This window comes from Lethenteron reissneri, chromosome 40, assembly GCF_015708825.2.
Source record: "Lethenteron reissneri isolate LAM-NWPU_2019-01 chromosome 40, ASM1570882v1, whole genome shotgun sequence".
NCBI classification, from domain to species: Eukaryota; Metazoa; Chordata; class Hyperoartia; order Petromyzontiformes; family Petromyzontidae; genus Lethenteron; species Lethenteron reissneri.
Window position 1 is genome coordinate 12,351,842 of NC_083818.1, and position 26,229 is coordinate 12,378,070.

The following is a 26,229-nucleotide window of genomic DNA, read 5'->3' on the forward strand; positions in this document are numbered from 1 at the left end:
CAAGCAATGCAGCACGCTCGTCAACAACGCTGTGACGTTTCGGGCAATGGCCCTTGTGCATATCGCATGCTAGAGCATTCAGTGTCACGGATGGGGCACAATTGGCAACCATCGATCTCTAAAGTGCCGTTCATCCTTGAGCACGTGGTGTGGAGGAGGGCAATTCCCGGGCACGCGTCGCTCAAACAGAGCCAGAAGTTTCATATCGACTGGAGGAATCCGATGAGATGTGAAGCTCTTTTGCACAGGTGACCAGTAGAACATCATCCGACGAACTCTGGCGTGGGTTTAATGCACGAACACAACAACAAATCAAATAGCCTCGCAGCCACCGCGAGCACCACGGCACGGCGTCAGAACCCAGCCAGCCCCGGCAGGCCATCACGCACAGCGAACGCAAGAGTTCCGTCTCGAGTCAAAGTATACACACAGGAAGCTTACACACGGTGGCCCAACGTAGCGTGTTTACTGGGTACATGTAACACTAAAAACCGGGCTCCTGCCTCAGGGACGAGGGAGTCGTGGCGTTTAACAACACGACGCTGGACAATGATTTGCTCCAGGAAAGAAGCCTCAAGAGTCTGGAGACTCATTGACAGCTGGGAACTGGACCGTGATGTTTGGCAAATTCCTTTTGAAGAGCCTCTTGCTTTGTTTGGGATGAAACGGGAGCAGCATTCGGAGAGAAGCCGCCTAGCTTGCAGTGCAGCGCTCGCTCCCGCACAGAGGGAACGACTCGCATGTGAGAGGAACCACAGACAAGCAGGAAGACCGGGTGGTGAACAGGTGGCAAAAGTTGCCCAAGTTCTGTGGTCCTCCCTGTATATGAAGGTGTTATCTGCCAATGAATGTGGCAGGATACCACGCATGTGAGCGGGCAACACTATCCTGCTGCACCGCCGCCGTCTCCGGCTGAGCCAGGGTGTGGTACCCAAAGGGAGGGAGTTTCACAACGTTTGTGCGATCCACCAACCCTCGCCTTCAGCTTACAGGCGTGCCGTAGCCACCACCGCCACATGCGAGGGCGTAACACTCGGAGTAAGGCACAGATCACATAATTCTCTGGCAGCAGTTAAAAAAAAATCACCAGCAGACTTCCCAGCCACACCGAACGTCAATGGCGAGCAATAGCAGAAATGGTCCTGGGCCTCCCCGAGACCAACTCATCCTTAAATCAGTGCCCGGTGTGGTGTGTAAACATCACCACTTGGGAGACAAAAGCAGCCGAGTGTAGTGCTGGCCGTCACACCACCCCCTCGTGTATTGTGCTGGCCTTAATCACGGCTCCTCGCCAACAGCACTTGCCCCGAGTCTGTAGAAGGCGACACGGGAGGAGCATCGTCTTTTTACTTTTGGTAAACCTACCAAGTGCTCGCGTGTAACAGACCTCGCTCAATCCCCGTAACTGCGTGGTTCTCTGCGGCTCGTGTCCTTACACCGTGCGCCCGTCACGCCGAGAGTCGCACGACCGAACGAGAGCGCACGACGGTAGTCCGAGAGGACGAGGGGAGTCCGAGAGCGCGACCGGAGGCACAGCAGGCCAAGGGCCTACGACGGCTGCCGGCTCATCAGCCTCTCGACGGCGGCGCCCAGGTCCCCGCCGCTGGCGACGAGCGCCTGCACGTTGGCGTCGCGGTTCATGAAGCCCATGGCTCCCAGCTGATCCAGCTGCTGCTGCAGCCGTGGAGGCTCAGGTCCTGGAGCCTGCGGAAGCGACAGACACGGGAGGGGGGGGGGTGCGCTCACCAATAACTCACCCACACGTTCACGAACACATCGACGCCTAGCCAACACATGGCGTGCATTCACCACGCTTAGCAACATACGGGGTATGCTCACGACCACCACGATTACCAACATGCTGCACACAGTAACCAAACTAAAAGGACTCCAAGAGCTGTGTTCATGACCGGGCAGGTGCGGCACGGCCTTCACCCAAGGGCTGTGGATCGTGAGTAGCGTCCATTGTTAGGGACCACACTCAAGGGAGACCCAAATCCATAAACAAAACAACACGGGAAAGAAAATTTTACAATAACATTTAAACAATACGTTAAAGTTAATTATTATGCGATATATACACATGTGGGCACAAATTTTAACATTGAGAGTTTGGCAATAATAAATCTGGCGGTGTTACCTGCAGCCCTGCAGTGAGCACCATGTGCTGCAGCAGCTGCTGCTGGGGACAACCTGAGGGGGCATCCGACCCAGTGGGGGCAGCGGGGGCAGCAGGGGCAGCAGGGGCAGCAGGCATCTGTGGGCCAAACGTCCCGAACAGACCTCCAGGAAGCAGGCTGGAGGAGAGAGTACGACACACACGGACACGGATTCATTCGTCACGGCACCAGCGGCGTCACTCTGAGAGCACACCCAACTCTGGCCTCTCACGGATATCACCTCTGTCACTCGTGACCAGGGAGTGGTGAGGGTGGCAAGGGTGGTGGTGGTGGCGGCGAGGGCGCGTGGTCGAGTGGGTCGCGCGAGCCGTAGACTGTCTCTCTCTGGCTCTCACCCGTACGCGGGCACCATTCCCGCGCCGTGGCTGTTGAGGGTCTGCAGGCCGTGCTGAATCTGCATGAGCGCCTGGAGCGTGTGCGGGTTCGACAGCGAGCTCAGCAGCTTGGGGTTCTGCAGCTGGGTCCGCGGTGGGGGGAGAAGGACACGTGTTAAATTGCACCTAGCCTGGTACGATGGCTGTTGGGCAAGATCAAGATGTCATCGTGGACAAAGCCGTTGATGCCAACACCACACCTAATTGTCAACGCTCCTACCCTCCGCCAGATCCTGCAGCCGCTACACAGGAGACACACGGAGTTAGCCGTGAATCTTCAACCGTCTGCTCTTGGCCTTCTCTTCCCCTTGGTCGCCGGACTCGTCGTGGTATTGTCCACAGTGCGCACATGGCTCATGCACTCAACACCTCTTGTAATGCGCCAACACCAGCAGGTATATGCTCTTGAAGAGAACGACTCAAAGGCGAGAGGGGGAACCACAGACAGACGGGAGAGGCAGTCCCATACGGTGAGCCCGTGCCAAATTCCCCTGCAAGCTCTGCGGTCCTTTATATACCTGTGTGTGTAGTGAGTTTAGTTGGGCATGTGTAGCTAGTGTGTATATGGGGTGTGCGAGTTTGATTCCTGACTACGGCTAACATGAGTGGTGCTTAGTTCGTCAAATGGTCCTGAGCCTTTCTGAAACGCTGGCGCTTCAGAGACAAAGGCAGCCAGGTGTGATGCTGGTCACACCAGCCCCATTTAGTGCCATTTCTGTTGTAATTGGTGCTCTCTAACAGCACTGGCCCCCAGCAATCTGTTCAGGATTGTAGAATGGGGATCATTGCATTTGTAGTGAATGCATGCGTACGGGGCGCGTGTAGACAGTATGTGCAGCGAGTGTGTTTAGAGAATGTGTGTATGTACGGGGTGTGTGTTGCGATGTGTATAGCCAGTGTGTGTAGTGAGTGTGTAGCGAGTGTATGTATGTATGCTGTGTGTGTAGCGAGTATCTTTGGAGAGTGTGTATTGGGTGTGTGTATAGAGTGTGTGTAGCCAGAGTGTATATACAGTGTGTAGAAGGTGTGTATTTAGAGAGTGTGTGTGTGTATGGGGTGTGTGTAGTCAGAGTGTGTAGCGGGTGTGCCCACCACAGTGCACCGTGGACTGTCCGAGGCCGGGAGCCCGCGTGTGGGCTGCGGGGCGCAGGCCTCACCTGCTGCAGGAAGAGCGGGAGCTGCATCCTCAGCTGCTCCTGCAGGTGGGCGCTCCCAGCGATTAGCGGGTTGTTCAGAATCATCTGTAACCGATCAACACCGACAAGGCCAGAGCATGAGTGCGTGTGTACCTAGCCTGGCGCAGCGATGTAGTGACATCACCGCTACACCCACCGCACGGCTATTGTGTGTGTGCGAGTATCTGTGCACGAGCGCGTGTGTGTGTACGCAAGCTTGGCTGTGTGTGTACGTACAGAAAGCAGTAACCGTGCGGTGTTATGTGCGTGCGTGTGCGCTCGCGAGTGCGAGTGTTCGTATTGGTGCCCGTGTGTCTGTGTGTGTGGTGTGAGCCGCACCTGTGACGCGAGCTCGGGGTTCTGCGCCAGGATGTGCATGGTGCTGCGCACGTACGGGGCCGACATCAAACTCTGCAGCAGCTGTGGACTCTCCATCACCTGCTGCATCACCCCCTGCATCGCTACAGGGCCCACACATGGCGGATAGTTCACTGTGGCTTTTTATTGAACGCAAAGCTTCAGGCCCATGTGAAGCAGCCAGACACACGTGGCCTTTGTGTTGAGGCTCATGTGGCACAACTCCAAACACATCCAATAGAGTAGCATACACAGCTCAGAGATATCACAAGGACTGTTAATAAATAAAGGTGCATTCTGTTGTGCCAGGTCGGGACTAACAATGGAGTGGCAGCCTAAGGAGCGAGAATACGTCCAGTCTGTTGATGGAGCAATGAAATTGGCTCGTGTGCCGGAGCTACGCGCAATGCATCGCGAGATCGTCGGATATTGTGCCAAGCGGCACGTAGCGGCACAATGCAAACATCGGAATCGTGGCAAATTCACGACCCGTGAGGCCAGGGAAAGTGGAGCCGCAGCTCGCCCCCTCTCTTCCCCCACGTGCCTCCACTCGGCACGAGCAGCGCAAGCAGGCCCGGTGGCGGCACGAGATGTGGCGGCACGAGCGCGCGCAGGCAGGCACGTTCATCGACGCCTACCGCTCTCCAGCCCCGTGCCCGGCGCCAGCGGGGCGGATGTCCCGGTCGGATATAGCCCCGGGAAGACGCCAGTCGCGGCGGATGCGCCAGAGGCAGCGGACGAGGAGGAGCCGGGCGGCTCAGCGCCCGTTTGGTCGCCCTGTGCCGGACACACGGCGGGGGACGGTGCCCGCAAGTCACGGCTGACGATCGCGCCCAACGCCGCGATGGCCGGGAGCTATGAATCTTGTTTACGATAGGAACAGTGCTGATCCATACCTGGTTTTGCGTTAAATCACGTGGCCAATGTACCGATCAGGTTCTAACCGAGAAACCTCCTCCCTCCTCCTCACCGGTGGTTTGAGACTTCTCGTGATGAAGTTCAAAGCAGTTTGGGCGAAACATCATCGCACGTGGATGTTTAATTCAGCCGTGAAAAATCTCTGATCGATACAATGACCACGTGCAAATAACCCCGTAATAAACGTAACAAGCTTGCCGGATTGTGGAGAGTTTGTTTACCCAGGAAAGCCTCATCAAGTCACGATACTCTTCCGCAGGAGGCCTCTGCGTCAGGATGTTCGGCAAATTCCATTCACGGGCATTTGGCTTCTGGGAGGAAACCCACCGCACGTACGAGAGGACAGCACTCAAACATCCATCCGCTTTACGGCTATCTCGTGGTCACCACACAGCCCAGCAGTAACCCACCCCCCAACTCTTGCCCCCAAATCGCCGGGCTGTGGCACTGACCGCGCGGCTCTCTGGGCAAGTGCCGGCACTGTGGGTGTGTTCCGAGCGGACCAGCACCTCCAAGCACCTCCCAGCATCTTACCGGCCATGCTGGTGCCTGCTCCTGCTGGTGGAGGGCACCGTCGGGGCCACCGTGGGGTCCCTGTGGAGAGGGAGGGTCCGTGGTGCGGGGCTCCAGCCCCCCTCCCAACGAACCCCACGCCATCGACTGCATCACCGCCGGGTTCCTCACCAACTCCAGCGTCTGCCTCACAAGCATCCCAGTGTGGTGGTGATCGGGAGTGTGGTGGTGGTAGTGAGTGTGGTGGTGATAGTGAGCGTGGTGGTGGTAGTGAGTGTGGTGGTGATAGTGAGCGTGGTGGTGGTAGTGAGTGTGGTGGCGATAGTGAGTGTGGTGGTGATCGTGAGCGTGGTGGTGGTAGTAAGTGTCGCTGTGATAGCAAGGGTCACGGTGATAACAAGGGTCACGGTGATAGTGTTGTGGTGATCGTGAGTGTGGTGGCGATAGTGAGTGTGGTGGCGATAGTGAGTGGTGGTGGTAGTGAGTGTCGCGGTGATAGTGAGTTTTGCGGTGATAGCAAGGGTCACGGTGATGGTGTTGCGGTGATCATGAGTGTGGTGGCGAGCGAGTGTGTGGGGGGGGGGGGGGGGCTTGGTGAGCTGATTGAGATATGGTGACGCATGCGGCGTGCTGTGGGCACCTGGCGAGCGAGACCCGGGCTGGCGAGGATGTGCGCGATGTCCGGGTTGTGCTGCATCAGCTGCTGCATGTGGGGGTTGGAGTCGACGAGCTGGCGCAGCGTGCGCGTGTCCGCCAGGAGGCTCTGCACCACGGGGCTCTCCATGAGCTGGGCCAGCAGCTCCGGGCTCGCCATCAGCTGGCGCTGCATGTGCCGCTGCAGCTCCGAGAGGCTGCACGACTCCAGGCCGGGCCCCCACAGGCCCCCCATCCCTAAGGGGATGCCCGGCCCCCCCGCGCCCCCTGCGCTCCCCGCACCTGGATGTGGGGATGCAGAGCACGGAGAGAGAAGAGATAACGTCCCCGATTACAGCGGCAGCTGCCGACACTCGCCCGGGCGGCCCCCAGCTGCATTGCCCAGGTGGAGTAATCATTATTTATGTATCCAGGAAAGCCATGCGGAAACGTAGGACTCATCATCAAGAGCATCCTGCAACACTGACTTTTTATGTTTTAAGTCGGCAGTGCTTATTATTCTCGTGGGAGGAAACTGGAGAACCCAGGAGACATCTTATGGCTTGTCCGAGGAGGCAAGCATCTATCCTCCTTACAGATTGAAACATATAGCGATTATTCCCACTTTCTGTACTGCTTTCTCCTAGCGAGTCACAGTATGGCCCCTCGACGTCCACGGAAAGGGAGTTTCACAACATCACAACATCTGTGCGTGTCCACCAACCCTCGCTGCTGACGCTGCCTCCACAGCGGGGGTTTACAGGCAGCCACGTGCAGCAGCGTAGCCACCACCACGGCTCCGCTAACAAAAGTGTTCCCTGACCGGGTACCGAACCTTGGTGGTGGCGATGAGGGTGCCGAATCCTAACCGTAGAGGGGGTGTAGCCGGATCGTGATGGCTATGGTGCACGTGGTCTCTTACCTGGCACTGTGAGACACTCCTGGCTTGCCAGGACAAGGTGTTACAGCAATGTGTGAACTAATCGCATCGGTCCAATCCGTACGAGACAGTGTTGCCCCCTCGCACACGTGGGTTTTCTCCGGGTGCTGTCCAGGCCTAACCCTGCTAAGCTTCCGAGGTCTGACAAGATCGGACGCATTCCTACTCATTTTGTCATCGGCTAGAGCCATTGCCCCCATGTGAATGCTCTGGCAAAGCCAGCGTGTGGCCATGGGACTTGAACTTCCACCCTTGATGCTCACGGACTCGGTAAGTTGGTCAGGGTCAGGGCCTCACCTGGTGGGGCTGGGCCAGGATGCGTCACGCCGCCTGCTGCTGCTGCTGCAGGGTTGGTGCTGCTGCTGCTGCTGCTGTCGGCGCTGCTGCTGTCAATGGGGTTGGCATCGGAAGGAGCCGAAGGCTGTGTTGATTCAGACGCAGACCTGGCATCACAAAAGCGATGGAGGAAATCGGAGGAGGGGGGCAGGGGTATGGGAGCAAGAGGACATCTGCATGAGAGGGGTGGATGCACTGACCGCGGGTGCTGCGAGCGAGCACTGAGGGTGAGCACGGCAGTATCCACGACAATATCCACGACATTATACTCGAAGTATACATGCAGCCTTGTGGACAGTGTCGATGCTGTCCCCACGTCCAACCCCCCCCAGCGTGTCTGCACGTCTCCCGGTAAACCACGCCTCGACTCGCACACGTCCGTGTCTCGGCTCTCCTGTCACCCGAACGACAGCTCGCAGTGGAACTCTCCGCAGCAGCCCAACTCACAGTCTACTCCTCCTCTCTACGCCGAGGCGTCGTTTCTCCGTGGCAGTCCCTGCCGTCTGGAGCTCCACCGACTCTTCACAGACAAAGGCCCCCCACCTCCTCTCTCGCCGAGCTTTCGAGCGACGAGTTTGGCTCCGCATCTCGGTCGCAGTCATTCATGTCCGTGAAATATTGTGCGCGTGCTTTAACAAATCGCAGCTTCATTACTACTATTATGAAGTTGCGTAATAGTCTCACATCTCCCCGGGCCCCACCTGCTCGGGTTCTTGATGACCAGGTGCACCGTGAGGCCATCCGTGATGCCGAGCTGGGCCAGGGTCTCTCCCTCCTTGAGGATCTTCCCGGCGAAGATCAGCACCAGCTGCTCCGCCGGCGCCTTGAAGCGCGGCGCCAGAAACTCCGTCTTGAACTGCACAAAGATAAAGGTGCCCCGTGTAGCCCACGCAGACCGTTACGGCGAGCGCCTGCAGCGAGCAACCACGAAGGCCTGCACGGTGCACGACGGGTCTGGTGTGGCCCGGCCACCTTTGTCTCCCCATCGGTGGCGCTTAAATACCTCACCAGGTACTCATTTACGGCTGAGTCGACTTAGAGGAGGCCCAGCATTGGTTTAAATAATCGCCACTGATGCCGGCTACTTGGAGCGGCAGTGCTAGCCACTGCGCCGCTGCTCCACCACATCCAGAGCAATTAAAATTAAACACCGCTTCTTGGGAGGTCAAAGGTGGGCGATCCTATGGATGGATTGACTCTCGCCATGGGAACGTGGAGTTTTGACGCGCGCAGTGCTCGTTTGGTCAGGGAGAGGCTGTGGCTTGGAGACATTGAGACATTGAGCGAGGGTAGAGCCTGCAGGGACGTCAAAGACCCCGTGGCACTGATGATGATGATGAGAGCCGGAGTAGGCGGTGAGTCTGCGTGAGCATGTGCTTTAATGAGTGCGTGGATGACCACATTTTATTTGGATCTTTCGGTACGGTGAGGTGACGTTACCTAAAGACCCACCGAATATGAATTCCTACAGTCACGAAAGCTTTAAGTCAAGATGATAACATTATTAGACTGATAAGAGACTGAACAAGTGGAGTCAGTTAATTAGTGCATCTTAAGGGGGCGATTAAATACCCTGAGCCAACGAATGCAGAGACAGGCGTGAGGATGATGGAAACGCGACGGAGATGCTCGCACGGGAGAAGCAGCAACAGAATGAGCGAATGCAATACGTAAATGAGTCGACGCATTGACGACAAGAGTGAATACGAGCGAGGGGAGTGAGTGAACTGAACAAATGAGCGAATTGCGTGAAAACTCCACGGGTGGTGGCACGAATGAGTAAATACGCGAGCGAGCGAGTGAACGAATCGGCGAGTGAATGAGAGAAGTGGATGAGCGAATGAGCAAAATCGTGGAGTGGGCGAGCGAGCGAGTGAAGAAAGGGCGACTGAGAGTGGCAGTGGGCGCGGAACGTCGGAACCGCACGCCCCCGGGGTGCGGGGTGGGGGCCGCACCTCGCGGACCGTGCAGGCCCCGGGCGCCGTGACCTCGTGGCGACCCCGCGCCGCGCGCACCGCGACCCGGACCGACCCCGCCGCCGCCGCCTCCATGCCGAGCCGAGGAGCCTCCAGCACCCCTCGTCCCCCGTCTCTTCCGGGCCCAGGCACCGCCCCAACGCCCCCAACGCAAAGATCCCCCGCGTAGCCCTCGCAGGCTGCAGGGGCAAGTGCCGTGAGCGGTGAAGGCGCCAGCCGAGGCCGGCCCGGCACACGAGGGGGGCGGGGGGGAGGCAGCATCCACACCCGGCCGCCTTGGTCTGCCGGCTGGCGATGTCTCCTGCGCTCCGCGTCGGGGACTCGTCGGAGGGCGACTGGGATGACTCTTCAGTGAACGAGCCGAGTGCGCGTGGGTCGATGCAGGGTCCCCGCCCCTCCAGGCCTCGCTCCTTCCCTCCCCAGCCAGCACATTGCGAGATGATTGAATCATGAGAATGAGTTGTTAGCCAGAGCCCCCCCCCCCCCGTCTCACTACATCTCAACACGCTTGAAAGGGCACCCCCGGTGGCAGCTGTCCCTGTGTGGCGACTCAGCACTTGAGCTCTAAGCGGGCATTAGTCTGCCTGGCGGGATGATTGGTATTGTAATAATAATATACTTATTTATCTGGCAAGGCCAAACTTTAAGGAGGGTCCTGCATTGGGGTTTTAATAAAGTTTTCAGCCAAATTAATAACGAGTTTATTATTCACGTAAAAAGGAAACCGAGAAACCCCACGCCTTGCGCGAGGGTGCCACGCGATGTCCCCCGTACAGATGGGAACAGATGGAGATCAGTCCACTTGCGCTGCTGCCTTCTCCTGGCGAGCCAGGGTATGGCACCTCCTGGATGGCGACGGGCAGTTCATCAACATCAGTGTGTGTGGCTCCACCAGCCCTCGCTGTGAAACCCCAATTGAGTCAGAACGGATCATTTTCAAATCCGGAAAATTTGAATCCTGATACTGACGCACCACGGCCTTCTCTCACGAATGACGCGAGGGATCTAAACTTCCACGACGAAGCAGAAGACGCGTGCGAGATGATGGTTATTATTACACTCGCAGTATTAACCAGGGTGGCCTCTGAACTCGAACTGCGTACCTCTGCAACGAGCGGCAAGCTCGGTCACGCTGCGTCAGCGCCCCCCATGAAATGCTTCACCGTTTCCAGACTGAGAGTACGGTCATGCCCATCTATGGGGCCGTCCATAAATGACGTCACGCACCGTGGTAGGGGGGTCAGACATTTGTGACGATGTGTGACGAGAGGGGGGTTCGAGAAATGTGACGTCACATCAAAATGCGCAACTTTAAATAAACATAAACACGTTCTAGTTAATTAAATAGACTTTTTAATGTTTTCTCCTACAACATCAGAGTGCAGCGCCACATTAAATACGCACTACAATGACAATAGTTTAAAGCGATTTGAAGCGTGTTTTATTTTGGGGGGGGGGCGGCAGAGCGTTGTGACGTCATATTTGAGGGGGGGTCTTTTTGTGACGCCGTGTGACGAAGGGGGGGGGGGGGTAAAAAATCGTCCAAAATCGCGTGACGTCATTTATGGACGACCCCATACAGGACATCGACATCTGTTCAAACCTCCCGTGTCACGTGAATTGTGGTCGCCCCCGACGATCCCCTGCCCCGTGCAGTGCCGAGGCCCTCCCTACCCTCACCTCTCTGCAACATTTGCTCCCTATTCTGTTTCCCATGCTTCCATTCCCTCTTCCCTTTCCTATTCATTCCCCCGCTCTTCCACATTATATAATTGACTATTCCCCTTCCCGTGGTGTGGCCATGGGTAGCAAATTGCGAGTATTTAAAATCAAAATACGATGTTCAGAGAATTATATTATTTGGGTCTTTCGGTAAAGTCACATAGGTTGAAAGAAAACAATAAACTACAGGATTAATTCTCCATCTATTTTCCGAATCACTGGTAGACATGGAGGTGGTATACTGGATGTGGTGGTTCCGTGTGAAACAATATTCCCGGGCTGCTGTGATAGTCCCGGCTGAAATGAATCAGTGGTGCCAGTTACTGTAAAATCAAAGAAACACGCTGCACAAACCACGAAAAGGAGTCCATTGTCATTTATTATCTGTTTTAAAAGCACCAAAAATACAAGTGACCTACAGCAAAATGTTGCCAACGCTACGCAAGCACACACAAAAGGAGAGCAATCGACACCACGGCTCCCACACAGCCTCCCCCACCTCTTCATCCCCACCACCTCCACCAGGTCCCCAGTCCGAGGTATTCAATGGGCTCGCTCCCAGCACATTCGCGCTCTCTCCGTAGTAATGCCACTCGTCGGTCCAGGTCACTGTTCCCATGTCCGGTGCTCAATGTGTCGGTGCTACCTACCGATATGTTTGGCGTGGTGAGTTGCAACAGTTCCACGGGGGTGAATTATTAGTGCCACCAGGCACACACAGAGCATGGGCCCAGACAATAAAGGTCACTGGGAGCTTAGCAAATGGTGTATGTTTCAGAACCTGCTGAACGGTTGTCTTGATCAGGAAAAATTCCTTTGAAAGCAGCACTCCACCACCACCACCACCCATAAGCAAAGCCTTTATACAGACTGAAATAACCTGTCCATCATAGTAGCCCAAACAGTAAGCAGCAGAAGGGCTGTAAGATTGTTGAAATGGTTCCCAAAATACATGAGCAAAAGACCGACGCCCTGCGCGATTAAGAAAAAAAACCTCACGCGTTCAAACGCAGCTTCGCGTAATTCACAGTGATGACGGGACTGTCTGTGCCAACCATCCACACCACACTCTCTCCCATCGCCACAGACACGTGGGGTTCTCCAGTGCCCAGATGAATCTGTCGATGAGGAGAGGTGCTGGCGACACCGCTTTGTGTCTCTTCTCCGTTATGAACTGCGTCACCTGCTCAAGGTGACGCTAGCAGCCATCGCGAGCCGCGCGTGCGCAAGCGCGCTGCATGCCGTACGCCCTCCATGCAGCGGAGCGAGAGCGTTTGCCGAGCGTCGCCGCTGCCCGGCTCCTCGCCAACGCTCGGCCTCGCGAGCCCAGCACAGACACTGGCGTCGAGGAGGCACGACTTTGCAGTCTCCAAAGACGCACACCTTGAAAACGTTTGAAGTTACAATCAAAAAGACAAAGGCCCTATAATATAACAATAATTTAACTCAAACAAGATAAAAGCATTCAAGTTGAGAATTTCAGTTTCAATCAGTGTCCATACTCATAAAGACGTTAAACCCTTGAGCCCAGGGAAGAAGTCACCCGTCAGAATCGCCGGTTGAACTTGGTTCCAGGAGAACACGTTTTGCTGCGTGAAAGAGAACTTACTATTTGTGACACCAACTGCATGGTCTCCCGCTGCCAGAGTTGTTAAAAACATGTCTGCAGTGTGACGTGGCTCAGGCAGCCGCGCGCAGTCAATCCGACACGATGGGGGATACAAACGGGATGTTAACAGCATTAATAATTAGAATACATAAGGCCAGGTTCAGAAGTAGTTTGAGCAAGCAGTTTGCAATTGGAAGGTTGCAAGCACAAATCCTGGTTTGGGGTTGACAGATTAAGAACCATTTTGTTTGTGACTTTCCTATCGTTGCACTTGTCCCACCATAGGAATGGGCTATTTCAAGGCTACCCGCCACACTCATCCGAAATGAACGACTTAACTTTAATATTGACGTAAAATGGGCGACGGTAAAATTTTCAGAGAGACTTGACAACGAACGTCACTCGAAATCAGCCGAGGGAACACGAACGAGCAGCTGACAACACGAGCCTCTGCCCGGTACCCACACTCTGGCCTGCACTCAGTAGCCTGGGGCACGAGAGCCTAATCCACCCTGTGCCTCAGACCTCCTTGAATGCCCGTATCTCACAATATCTGGATGCTCGGTGATTGAAAGTAGCCGCTCATCAAGGAGGCGTCCCTGGATTCAATCCCAACACCAATACCATGTTGTCCGATTGAGCTTCACGGAGAATCTCACCATGTGATCACAAGCAGTCAAACATGATTAGACCACCTGGGCTTGCAAATCATAAAAAATAGGGACGTAGCAATATCTAAGATTAATTGACTGCAATGTAATCGTTGTGGTCACGAGGCAGCATGCGTGTCGGATTACATTATATCAATTCCGATTTGGGAATAGTCCAAGTGATAAGTTCATGATAAGGCTGCAGCCACGATCAAATCTACAAGCACATCAATGGGGAAAATGTATTGTCACAAGACAGATCGTGCACAGTTCAATGAACCATACAGCGGGTGGTGGATTGTTACAACCCCACAGAAGAGCGCAGCAAGTTTCGAAGAACCGCATACGCTGATTCTGCGGTAAACACAGAATCAGTCACCTGTGAGCCTCACTCAACACTTGTATCCCTCACCTGAGCCTCACCCAATACCCAGAGCGAAATCCTCACCCAACACTCGCTCAACGGCCACGCTTCTCACCCACACCAAACACCTGCACCCTTCATCCAACATCGGCGTCCATCACCCCTGGGCCTCATCTCAAGACAACTTTCTCCATCGTGGCCGCAGCACAACCTTCTAGACATAGATGGGGCCCGATGTCACCACCGTAGACTGTACAGCATAGATGAGCTACAGCGTCGAGAAAAAGTTTGTGAACCCCAATGATAATTATGGAAATTCCATAGTTTTACCATGATAGTCTTCTTGAATCAAAACCCAGTCTTTTCTTAAAAATCCAATAGGGTTTATATCAACCAATTCCAAAAAAATCTCAATGACCTCAAAAAAAGTTATTGATGCTCATGAGTCCGGAAAGGGTTACAAACCCATTTCTAAGGATTTGGGACTCCACCAATCCACTCAGACAGATAGTCTTTAAATGGATACAGTTCAAGGCCACAGTTACTCTACCCAGAAAATCAAGGAAGCCACAAAGAACCCCAGAGAAACATCCAAGGATCTGCAGGCCACTCCCAGGCTTGGCTGTGAGTGTTCATGACTCAACTATCAGAACAAGACTGAACAAGAAAGGTGTTCATGTAAGGATAGCAATGAGAAAACCACCGCTCTCTAAAGAGAAAATTGCTGCCCGTCTGAAGTTCGTCAAAGAGCACACAAATGATCCACAAAACTTCTGAAACAATGCTCTCTGGACAGACGAGTCAAAGTTAGAACTGCCTGGCCTCAGTGAGAAACGTTGTTTGTCGAAAACCAAACACTGCTTTCAAACAGAATAACTTGAACACGTCACGCATGGTGGTGGGAATGTGATGGTTTGGGGCTGCTTTGGTGCCTCAGGACCTGGACGGCTTGCACCTTTGACACAATCATGAATTCTGCGTTGCACTGAAAGATTCTAGAGGAGAATGTGAGGCTATCCGTCCGTGAGCTGAAGCTGAACCGAAAGTGTGTCTTGTAGCAAGACACTGATACTAAATATACAAGCAGATCTACCAAAGAATGGTTGTAGAAGACATTTCTCGTTTTAAAACGGCCTAGTCAAAGTCCAGGACCTAAACCCCCATCAAAATGTTGTGGCAGGACCTGAAACGAGCTGTCCGTGCAAGGCAATCCTGAAATGTCACCGAGTTGAAGGACTTCTGTGAGGATTAATGGGCCAAAATTCCTCAAATCCGATGTGAGAGATTGACCAAAGGTTGCATGAAACGCTTAGTTGCAGTCATTTCTGCTCACCAGTTACTGAATCTAAAGGTGCACACATGGTTATTGAATGTAGAATCATAGAGAATCATTTGAAGATAAATACATTTTAACACGTAGGCTGGCGAATTGCCCGATGATGCTGGATGCAATTACCAGTGAAACGTCGTGCTACTCAAAAATGGTAAATGTTGTGGTTTCACTCTTCAACACACCAGGTGGGCTAAAGTAGTGAACTATGTCTTTTGTCAACGTGATACTTTTTGCTGATTGGCCGTGTCGGGTGGTGGAGGGTTACGACACATTTATAAATAACGCGATCTAACCCAAAAACGGTTATTATGAAGATAAATACATGTTGAAGGACTATCATGTTTGTGTCATTTGTTTAATCAGGTTATCTTTATCTATTATTAGCACTTATATTAAGATCTAATAACATTTTAGGCTTGAAATATGTAAAATATGTGAACATCTTAAGGGGTTCACAAACTTTTTCTCGGCACTGTACATTACCCCCAACATGATTTAACAAAAACACGCCATCACACCCTGAACCACACACTCTAAAAAACTGCGCAAGGGGTTTTTTCCATTTAACCTTAAAAACAAAACCCATCTCATTTGTTTCCAGTCAACATTCCATGTAGCTAAGACCTGCACTTTTATACAAATGTATGTCCCCTTTAGACTGAGGTACGATATATATACACATATCCACGATTTACACTTTCAAAAAGAAACTGGTTCAAAGGTGAAATGAGCCCAAGGTTCTCACATGAGGGACACAAAACATAGATTCCCCCGAACCATAACAGACTGTTGGGGCAAGTGCTGTTAGCGAGCACCTCCGAAGGCTGGCACAGCACACGAGGTGGGTTTCCAGCACCACGCCCGGCCACCTTTGTACTACATGTCGTACTCATTTAAGGCTGAGTCAACATAGGGGAGGCTCAGGACTGGTTCAGATAATCGTTACTGGTGTTGGCCATGAGCGGGAATCGAACTGGGGTCACTGGTTTTGGAGCGCAGCACGCTAACCGCTGCACTGCCGCTTCCCACACAAGGAACGCGAGTGCACACGTGCGTGCGTTCATGAGCCCTGGTAAAGTTTGGTGCCAAACTGCTTTTGTTTTGGGCATCAACACAGTCCGCTCGTAGACGGCAAGGTCAGCGAGGACCTAACAACAGCTGTGACAGGCGCCACAGGCCGGGATTCACTGCCCAAGTCACGACACAACGAGGAACACCACCTCGTCTGCAGCCTGGGAGACCTGGGAACCGCAGTTATATAGCAACACCCATTTAGAATGGTGGGTAGAATTACACTTAATCTAAGATTCACATTTAATAGAAGCACACATTTTTTTAATCGCGGCGCAGGCTCTTGAATGTCTCCGTGTAGTATGCTTTGGTCATTGCGGGAAAATATCTCTAGTGGCTGCCGCCCCCGATAGTGGCACTGTGACCCAGCCAGCACGTTCTAGGAATCGATCTCTGCCTCGCTACATTCTTCAGATCGGGTTTAAGTGTTGTCGGCTTCATGTTTTTTTGCTTGCGAAATGCACCCCCCCCTTCCCACCCTCTGCACGTCTCACCAACGTTTAAACTCCGGCCAGCTCCTTTGCAGTGCCAAACGTATAAAGATTTAAGCTGGAATTATCTTTTTTAACGGCTAAACGATTTACAACATCAACCACAAAACATCATTTTCCCCAATGCATGTTTTGCCTCTTACACGAGTTAATAAGTAGGTGCATATTTCAACAGGCGTCATAGGTATATGCTTTCCCAGGTATCTGGTCAAAGTGCCGACTGCGAGTCCGTCGCGAAACGTCACAACAGGTAGTGTTTAAAAGGGTGTGCAAATTCGTCTCGCTAACGGACGCAACAAATGACACTGACGCGATCGAGATTTCTATAACCTCGGTTAACATCTTGGCTGCTACACAGCGCAGGGTGGCTCAATCTGACCAACGATATCGCAGGATCTTTAACATCCTCTACACAGCAGACGGCGGCGCACTTTGGTAATAACCGGCACGATTGATTAAGTGGCGGTGAAGAAACCATTACCGTGTGCAACAGGCATAGAGGGTGAGCACTCGGGCCGCTTGTCCCCACTCCCCTACAACACCTGCCAGCCACAGGGGGGAAACACAGACACAGGTTGGGTGCCTCACTAAGGCCCCGGCCACCACTAGCCCACCGTCACGACCACCCCTCTCTCAAAAAATCACATTCTGTATGAGCATGATAACAAATTCATTCAGGAGAACCTCGCAGTCTTAGGAGTTTAACAAAATCACAGTGTCCAGATAAACGCTCCACATTCGAGGGGAGAATGCTCAAAAAAGCCAGAAACCTCCTTGCTGCACGCAGGACAGATGCAGCAGCAGCAGCCACCGCTGTCAATCAAACCACACATCCTGCTCATGACGACTGCGAGAGCAGACCTCAAATTAACGGACCATATGTTGAAAGTGACCACTATAAATTAGAACGGAAAGCGAGAGGCAGCAACTGTACGGGTAAAATATGACCATGATCACAATTACCAGGAGGTAAAGTAGCGTCGTGTTAGTGTTGGTGAGAAGTGAGCCAGCCACTCCACTCTCGGAGACGAGGCGAGCCGGGAAGGGGTCCACTTGGCTTGTACCCACACACCGGCTCAACGATTACAACCGCTCCTCATGCTCACGACACACGCATACGTTTTGATTTGTATACAGTGTCACATAAACCCTGCAGATACCGGAAGCTATAGACAGCACATTTGCCACAACGGTCGCGGTTCAATTAAAAGGTTTTGATTTAACCGCGACCTCGAATCGTGGCAAATCATCGCGTCGCAGGGGGGATGAGAACCGTAACGCGGCGTGAGTTTGGGGCAGAGAGCGGAGTCCCGACTCGGCCACACGCCGGCGTGCACCACGGTGCTGCGTGCGGCAAAGGCTTCGGGCGCACAGCGAAGTGACTTGCGTTCAGTTTGGTAAAAACAGCGCTGTTCTTAACGTTTGAAAATACCGCGACGGCACGTGCGATCAACTCTACATGTGAAATAAATAACACACTCCCTTTCATAAAATCCCACTGCATCTTGGCATGGGAATAACAATAAAAGCTGGCTGCCAATTATTTTAAACCAACGTGACCTCAGGCCGGCCAATAACACAAATGCCGTAACCTAATTTTCAAACTGCCTGTGAACAAAAATCTACGCTTGAATTTCAAACGTCCATGTGACAGTGTCCAACAAATTGGGAGGCAGGAGTTTAAGGGATTATCTGATAGCGATCCAATGAATTGTCGAGATTCTGGGGCACAGTTTGAAGTCGATTCTTTTTGGTTTGATTTTTAACATCTCATTTGTATTCTCATTTTTTTTGGTCTTTGGGTTATTTTGCGTAAATATATAAATGTGTCGTTAAAACCTGCCACCACCCGACACAGCTAACTAGTAAGGGTTGTCACGTAAACAGAACGTGCAAATTCGTCACGAGTACAGCACCACTGGTGTGATGGAGAGCCAAGCCACAACATTTACAATCTGAGTACGACGTTTCGCCAGTAATTACAACTAGCTTCATTAGGCGACAGCCAGATTTGTGGAGAAGTCCACCTGTTTCGTTCCTAATATAGAGGCGTAGATGTGGTGACCACCCTTTTGCGCTCTTGAGCAAAGTGGTGGGGGGGGGGGTGATTACTGAGGCAACGTACATTATGCATGTGCATTATGCGAGCCCTTTGATCTTGTCCTTCCTGTCTATTGTGTTTATTAAAATAGCCGTACCAACGGTAATCCCTAGTGAAGTATGCTGCCCTTCGTAGGAATACATTTAAATAATGTATTATTTGATGATTCGCTTCCACACAGTACCAAGGCGGTAGCTATCCGAACAGTTAAAATTATTTTTCTTTCAATTTCGATAGATTCTCTAATTAGTCTTGGCCAGTAGTAGCTAGTTTTGCACAGAACTTCAACATTATCAAAATCAATTGTGTGTCCTTGTTGGCACGTGTGTTCTGCTACTATTATGATGATAGTGGTCGCGAAAGCCGATGTGTTAAACTTTTTCGGTCTTGTTTGTAGTTTTGTTGTTCATGCTATTACCTTGAATGTAACATCAGGATTTCATTTGGATATTTCATTTTCTGAAATTGTAAATAACAAATTCTCACGAGTGCTATTCAATGCAGATACACGCGTCACGAGCGTGCGACTCGATGCGTCGCTATATTCCAACCAACGATGGACAGACACCGAATGATATCTGCACCATTTACCATCGCATTTGGTGCAACCAGCTCGGGTCATGAGCTAGTTCTCGCCGGTTCGACTCCCAAACCTCACGCCCATTCGACTCTCAAACCTCGGCATGAGAGGAACCAACCGAACGATACACCCGCTGAATAGAACCGCACAACACACGGTCACGCTCCCCTCAAACCCACTCGCCGGGAAGACTCCTTGCAGGGTCAAGTAAAGGCAGGACACCTTCCATTCCTACTTTTGGAGAGAGGGGCAAGTGTTACGATGGGGCCACCTTAATTATGAGAAGTCATGGGACCCATTGGCTACTGAACATAGATACTCCTAACTTCGACATTATCCACACACACCAACCCTTTGCTCACTCACCCACAACTCCCTTCTCATGCTCACTAGCTCACTTATTCACAATCACACTCATTCACTCACGCACCCACCACTCCATTCGCACACTCACTCTCATCTTCATTGATTGAATCACTCAGGTGGGGGCAGGGGGAGTGGGACAGGGGTGGGGAGGGACAGGTGATCGAGGATCGAGATGTCTTCGTCGAATGACCCCGGGGTTCCGAGTGAGGAGGTGGTGGCGCTGGCATTGAGGGCGCGGCAGCCGCTCTTCTGGTGCTCATGCAGGCGACAGCGCACGGGGAACCTCTTCCCGCACGCGTCGCACATGAAGAGGAAGACACCCACGTGCAGCAGCGCGTGTTTGATGAGGTTGCTGAGGAAGGTGGACTGCAGGCCGCACACGCCGCACACCAGCGACACCGTGTCCACGTGCAGCCGCGCGTGCTCCCGCAGCGCCGCCATTGTCTTAAGCACCGATATGCCGCAGGTGCGGCACGCCACCACCTCCCCCGCCGCCGCTGCCGCCTCGTCGGCGGCCCACGCTGACTTCGCGCGGCCGGGCGTGCCCCCGGCCTCGCCCCCCCCCCGCGCCAGCAGCTGCTTCAGCTTCTTGCAGTGATGCTCGCGGTGGAGGTTGAGGCGCGTCTCCGACACGAACTGGCGGCGGCAGTCGTGGCACTGCAGCACGGCGATGCCCGTGTGCACCACCACGTGCTGCATGGCGTTGCTCAGGAGACTGAACTTTTTTCCGCACACGCGGCAGCTGAGCGTCGCGCGATCCAGGTGCACGGCGCGCGCGTGCTCGCGCAGGGACGTGTCGTTCTCGCCCACGAACTCCCCGCATGCCTGGCACTGCAGCTCCTCGCCGAAACCGGCACCGCTGCCGCCCAGGATCGCGTAGGGCGGCGCGGTGCCATTGCCGGCGGGCGGCGCCGCGCTGTCCCCGCCTGGCGGCGGTGTCTCCGCGGAGGCGCCGTTGTAGTCACCGTTGCAGTCGTCGTCTCCGTTCTCTGAGGCCGAGAAGGGCTCTTCCTTGACGTCGAGGAGGAGCGGGGTGCTGGCATCGGCGGCGTCGCCCCCTAGGTCTCTGGGTACGCTGCGACATGCGGCCACCTGTAGCTCCCTGTTCCACATCCGATGCTTGATGGTGGTGGTAGCGGTGACGGTGGCGCACGCCTGTCGGCCGCTCAGATCCACAGCCGCCGTCGGCGCCTCCTGCGTTTCCTCCGCTCGCTGCATTTCAACGACGCTCATCCTGACATCGGAGCCCTCGTCTGACTCGCCGCCGGGGCTGCCGTCCCCCCAGTCGTCCGTCTCGGACTTGAAGGGCCGGCAAGCATCCTCCAGGCACTCCAGGCCCAGGTCGAGAGCGGCGCAGTAAAGGCCACGCATCTCATCACGGCTCGCGCGGATCTGGCCCTTGTAGATAAAGTCGACGATGAGCTCGAAGGTACGGATCGAGAGAAAGTCGACCACGAAGGGCCCCATGCTGCTGCAGGGCGCGCTGAGGAAGAGGCTGCGGAAGTAGCGGCACGTGCTGCTCAGCACGGCCTTGTGCGCCAGGTATCGGCAGCTCTGCACCTCTACCACCACGTCGCAGAAGGAGCCGCGCTCCCGCAGTTCGCACAGCTCGCGCAGCAAGTCCGAGAGCTGCTTGTTGCTTGCCAGCTGGAACGTCTCCTCCTCCGCTCCATCTGCTCCCTCCGCCATGGCTACCCGCTCCGCTTCACCACATCGACCCGCACCCGTTTCTGTCGGCGTCTCTGCCAAATGTCATCGAGAACGGTGACAGGATGCACACAAAGACGCAGATTAACAGAGGAGGAGGAAGTGGAGACACCTGGGTCATGGGACACACGGGGCTACAACGATGCAGAAGGCAGGGAGTCTCACTGGCGTCACAGCTATGCACGTCAAACCGTTTATTAAACACCATAAGCAAACTTATCTTTACAGCAGGAACCAATGAACGTGCAGGCTGCCTAAATGAAAATCGTGCAACTAATGATGGACACATGGAACTACGCCACTTGAAAGCTGGATGTCAAAGAGACAAGATGTCCACATAAGGGCAGTGTGTACCATTAAGAACATGAACATGACAGCGGTAAACGATTAGGACGCTTGTAAGATGTGGGTGACCATTAGTATAATTAAGTGTTTGTTTACTTACGCACGGTGCATCACCCAATTCGGATAGTAATTCAAATAGACATACCTTGTTCACTGTTCTTAATATTGCATAAATGTCATATTTGCTGAAACTACAATAACTGACCGTTAGGATTCTTTAGAAAGACATTGTGATGTTGCTTAATTAGTGTGGAAATTCCCAACTGTAGGGCCCTGTATTCATGCAGGTTAAGGTGGCTATACAGAGAGATCTAAGGTGCCTGTTTTTACCTCGGTCTTTGTACCATTTGCACGGTGAATTAGTGTTACTGATGAAACGCTTCACTGGGTTTGTTTCAGCAATGGCTTCTCCCTTGTGCGGACCTGTGGTGTTCCCAGCATGTAGGTCTCCCTTGAAAAGCAGACCCGTCCGTCCTGTCATCTCAACAGGCTCTCACCTGCTTGATTAATACGGCGACTTTTTTAGTGGTGGGAGTCTCCCGTGGTGGTGGGTCGCTCTCACGCAGAGTGCGCGGTGTGCCTTACAGACACCGCTGCCGTGCCCTGTGAACCGACACTTCGGCCCCGGCTACGGGCACCGAGGAGGAGCGTGACGATCACATTCCCCTCTCTATTTGGGGAGGTTCCTACAGGAGGGGGAGATCAGTTAAGAGCCAAACTCCATGCTGTGGTTCTGACAATTCTAAGCAGAGAGAGATTTACATTAACACACAGCTGCCCTGTTTACCAACATCTAGGTCCTCCGGATACTCCAGTTTGGTCTCATGTGAAGCCAAACGCTCATGCATAGGATTGGCCATACATCCCAATGGAGCAGTACCCTCCTGAAAAAAGAGAATTGAGATTTGTAGATTTTCCTTGGTAAATAAACGACATCATACAAACCCGACTCCACTCGCAATGAGCAACTGTGCTCTTTCCACCAAGGTGAGTTTGGAACAGGTGTGAAGGACGCACTGCCAATCAAATACATCATTAGATTAAAACTATCATCAAACATCTATTGGTTCAGATGACCACAGCTCTGAAGACCTGAACTGATTAAAACATGAGGCAGCTGACATCGTTGCGTCAACATCAAACGCCCCATGACACAGCACCAGACGTCACACCACACATCAACACTGCATTATTAAAGGCCCTACGGTGTAACACTAACCTACAATTCAGCATGCAAACACGTATCCCATATTATACCAAGTGAATTATCCACACACTGTGCGAGGCGTCCACTGTTGGGCCCCGACTACAAGGCGTGTACGTGAGATTCCCTTCAAATCGGAAGACAAAGAATCAAGTTAAATGTGAAATCCTCTGGAGTGCCACTACTTGTGGCTTCATGCAGCTGAGGCATGGGATCCCTGGAATGAAATCACGTGGAGTTGGACAGGACACTTGGACTTGACATCGCACACTTTGCGTATTGGAACCCCTTTCAGAGCCCAGATTAAGAGCGTTCATGCGTTAAAGTTGCCTGGCTTCAATGAGCCAACCCGGATCAGCTGACTTGGAAAGGCACTTAAAAAAAAAACACGTGCAGCTGTGAGTCTGATATTTCTCAGGCTCACAGTCCGAACCCACACCCTGGGCCAAATGCCACGACAACATTTGACCCCATCAATGTCACCACAGGGAGGGTGCAGTGAGCTACAATCAGCACTTTTGAGCAGGAAAAGAGTGGCACAACAATAAAGTACGAAGGGAAAAAGCAGAAACATGTTATGATGAACACATGTACGTGCATTACGGACTCTCAATGAGAACGCTCACTTGAAAGTGCAGAGATGAGAATGTTGAGATGGAAGTTGGATATACGTCAAGGAAAATGCGACAGAATTAATAAGTTATTGCCTTATAAGGGATTTACTAATATTCCAGACAAGGCAAAGGAGGCGAGAATTAGATGGTGTAGGCAGGCGTTGAAAAGCGACAACAAAGACGCTATTAGAAGGGAAATGGAGGTTAAGACACCCATTGACTAACACAGAAGACCCATAGATTACCATCATCCACTTCATGCAAACCCAATTCGTTTGAGCTTTTTTTAAACAGGTATTTCAAACGACCCTACCACCTGAAGTGGCATAATATATTTGATGTTATAACTGTGAAGGCACTAATATGAACAATCCCATACTACAGTAATATAATAACACAGAGCAATGAAACGGTTACTTTAATTTACTACATCTAACTGCTGTGTAACAATAATCACTACCAATGGCGGAGCCAGGATTTTCAGGTAGGGGGTGGCAACCCATTCAGCAATGATAAATGATAGAGGAGTTGTTAACAAGTAAGGACTTCTCTCTTGCTTTTTATTTGACGCGTGTGCGGCGATGGCGCAGCCATCGATCGAGGGTCGAATTCGAACCGCGTTGTGTGATCGGCATCGCGCTCGCTGAAGGTGAATGCCTTCAGGGAAGTCGTGTACTGTATACGCAACTGCGCACAATTCTGAGTCACTTATAACCGCTTTGCCGTTACTTATTGCCAATTATGGACTCAGACTATTGTCCTATCATCTCATAGAGTCCCTGGCACGTAATAATATGCTACACGGTGGCATTGGGGGTCACAAAATGCCAATGTATTACTAATAAACACCAATGATCCGATCGAAATGAGGGATTTAGATCGGATCGTGGGGGGGGGGGGGCACGTGCCCCCCCCCCACTGGCTCCGCCAGTGATCACTACGGCTATCAGGGTCGTGAGGGTTGTTTAACCATACTTCACTATGTTGGTTAGTGCGGGTTGGTAGAGGGGGAATAAAGATCAGTTCAGATATGACTGGCCTTTGTGAGCCTTGGCCGGGATTCTTACCAGGAGAAAATATTACATCCTAATATGATGGCCAAGTTAAATTCTGCGACAATTGAGCTGTGTGCCATGCTGTGATTCAGTTAATGTAGAAATTACCAAACTGAATTTAAGGGTCTTGATTTGAATTTAAGGGGGATATGATTCGATGAAAATTAAAGCTCAGGATTGGACATAATGCAGGGAGTTTGAGCCAAAGACGTGAAAATGGGCGAACGACTAAAGAAGATAAAGTAATGATACCACAAACGTTTTGGCACTTCCAAGTTGCAACGGTTCTTACTGGGGCCCACGGCCCAGCTGTGTGAGACCAATTCCACTGGGGCTGAGAACCACGAGCTGGCATTAAACAACAATCGAGTGAGTCTAAGAATCAAAGAGTATGGATTCCTGCAGTCACGAAAGCTTCAAATCAAGATTCAAATGAAGAAAGAACCGAGTGAGTCGAATGGTCTCCCAGTGAGAGCCCCGGCGGGATGGTGGTCGCTGCCGACACGGCGAGGCACCAGGCACCATGGCACCAGGTCCCCATGGGGCCAGGTCACCCTCATTAGTCTCAAGCCCCCCCACGCTACCCTTTGTCCCAGCTACCCCATGGCACGTCCCCCCCCCCCAGTCTGTCAGGTCTTCCTCGGTCCCAAATTCCCTTCGTGTCATGTCTAAAGACATCACTTGTTATTCTTAATTTAATGTTGTTGTTTAGTTATTATCTTGTTTGCCGGATAAAGCCGCCCGAGTCTCATGTCTCTTTTTCTGGGGGGTTCTGTCAAGTTTTATGCAATTGGGGGCAATGATTGGCATGGACAGTATATTCTAATTTTAAAACTTAGCAAATTCGTAACGACCCCGGCACTCAATTGCCTACCTACTCCTGTGAATGATGCCACGGTATCATTCACTGGGAAGCAGAGAGCGCGTAACATCGCATGGTTAATTCACCCACAACAATTCACCTACAGTGATAACCCGGGCGGCCGCTGGATTTGAACCGTGAGCCTCTGCAACCAGGCGCCGAAAGTCCGAGGTTACCCCGAGTCCGAGGTTACCCCGAGTCCGAGGTTACCCCGAGTCCGAGGTTACCCCGAGTCCGAGGTTACCCCGAGTCCGAGGTTACCTTTCGTCGCATGCTCACCAGGACCCCTTCAGGCCCAGATCCCACTCAGGCCTAGGAACTCCCCGAAGTCTCTTGTTCCACAAGTTTCACTCTCGTCTCATGTTCCCCCGACTGCTGTTAGCTCCAGGGTCACCCTTAGTCGCACCGGGTGCCCCCCCCCCTCCCCCAGCCCCTCCCCCCGAGCCCTCCCACCAGAGTCTCACCAGGACCCCCCTTTTAGTGCCGGGTACCCCCCCCGGGTCGCTCTCCCCTCGCGCGAGTTGATCCCCGCATGGCCGCCACCGCCGCCGCGCACTCACCCCGCGGTGACGCTCCCTGCTGCTGCTGCAACCACCACGCAGCTTCACGCACGAGGTCTGCTGCGGCTGTGCAAGTTATACTCACTCCGCCTCAGGTGTGAGAGCTCGGCGTTCACTCCGTGGCGGCGGCGGGCAGGCGACGGGAGTTGCGCTCTCGCACGGCGCTCGTGTTGCCGCTTCCCTCCGCGGACCC

General features: G+C 52.9%; 2 protein-coding genes across 3 annotated transcripts; both read right to left on the bottom strand.

The window, feature by feature from the left end:
- Positions 1-238: 238 nt before the first annotated feature.
- On the bottom strand, positions 239-11,743 carry LOC133352373 (ubiquilin-1-like). The gene is made up of 12 exons (XM_061567968.1): positions 11,610-11,743; positions 9,382-9,748; positions 8,128-8,282; positions 7,388-7,533; positions 6,158-6,453; positions 5,539-5,700; positions 4,725-4,863; positions 4,069-4,190; positions 3,712-3,795; positions 2,516-2,637; positions 2,141-2,297; positions 239-1,704 (listed from the first exon to the last, which is right to left on the bottom strand). Exons 1-12 carry the CDS (start codon positions 11,741-11,743, stop codon positions 1,549-1,551), a joined length of 2,040 nt encoding a protein of 679 aa, XP_061423952.1. The 3' UTR covers positions 239-1,548.
- On the bottom strand, positions 11,178-26,229 carry LOC133352512 (zinc finger and BTB domain-containing protein 39-like). 2 transcript variants are annotated; one of them, XM_061568197.1, is made up of 3 exons: positions 26,037-26,229; positions 22,239-22,344; positions 11,178-21,431 (listed from the first exon to the last, which is right to left on the bottom strand). In XM_061568197.1, the coding sequence occupies exon 3, from the start codon at positions 21,376-21,378 to the stop codon at positions 19,798-19,800; it is 1,581 nt and encodes a 526-aa protein (XP_061424181.1). In that variant the 5' UTR covers positions 21,379-21,431; positions 22,239-22,344; positions 26,037-26,229; the 3' UTR covers positions 11,178-19,797. The 2 variants fall into 2 exon arrangements, with proteins under 2 accessions (XP_061424181.1, XP_061424180.1); XM_061568196.1 differs by lacking the exon at positions 22,239-22,344.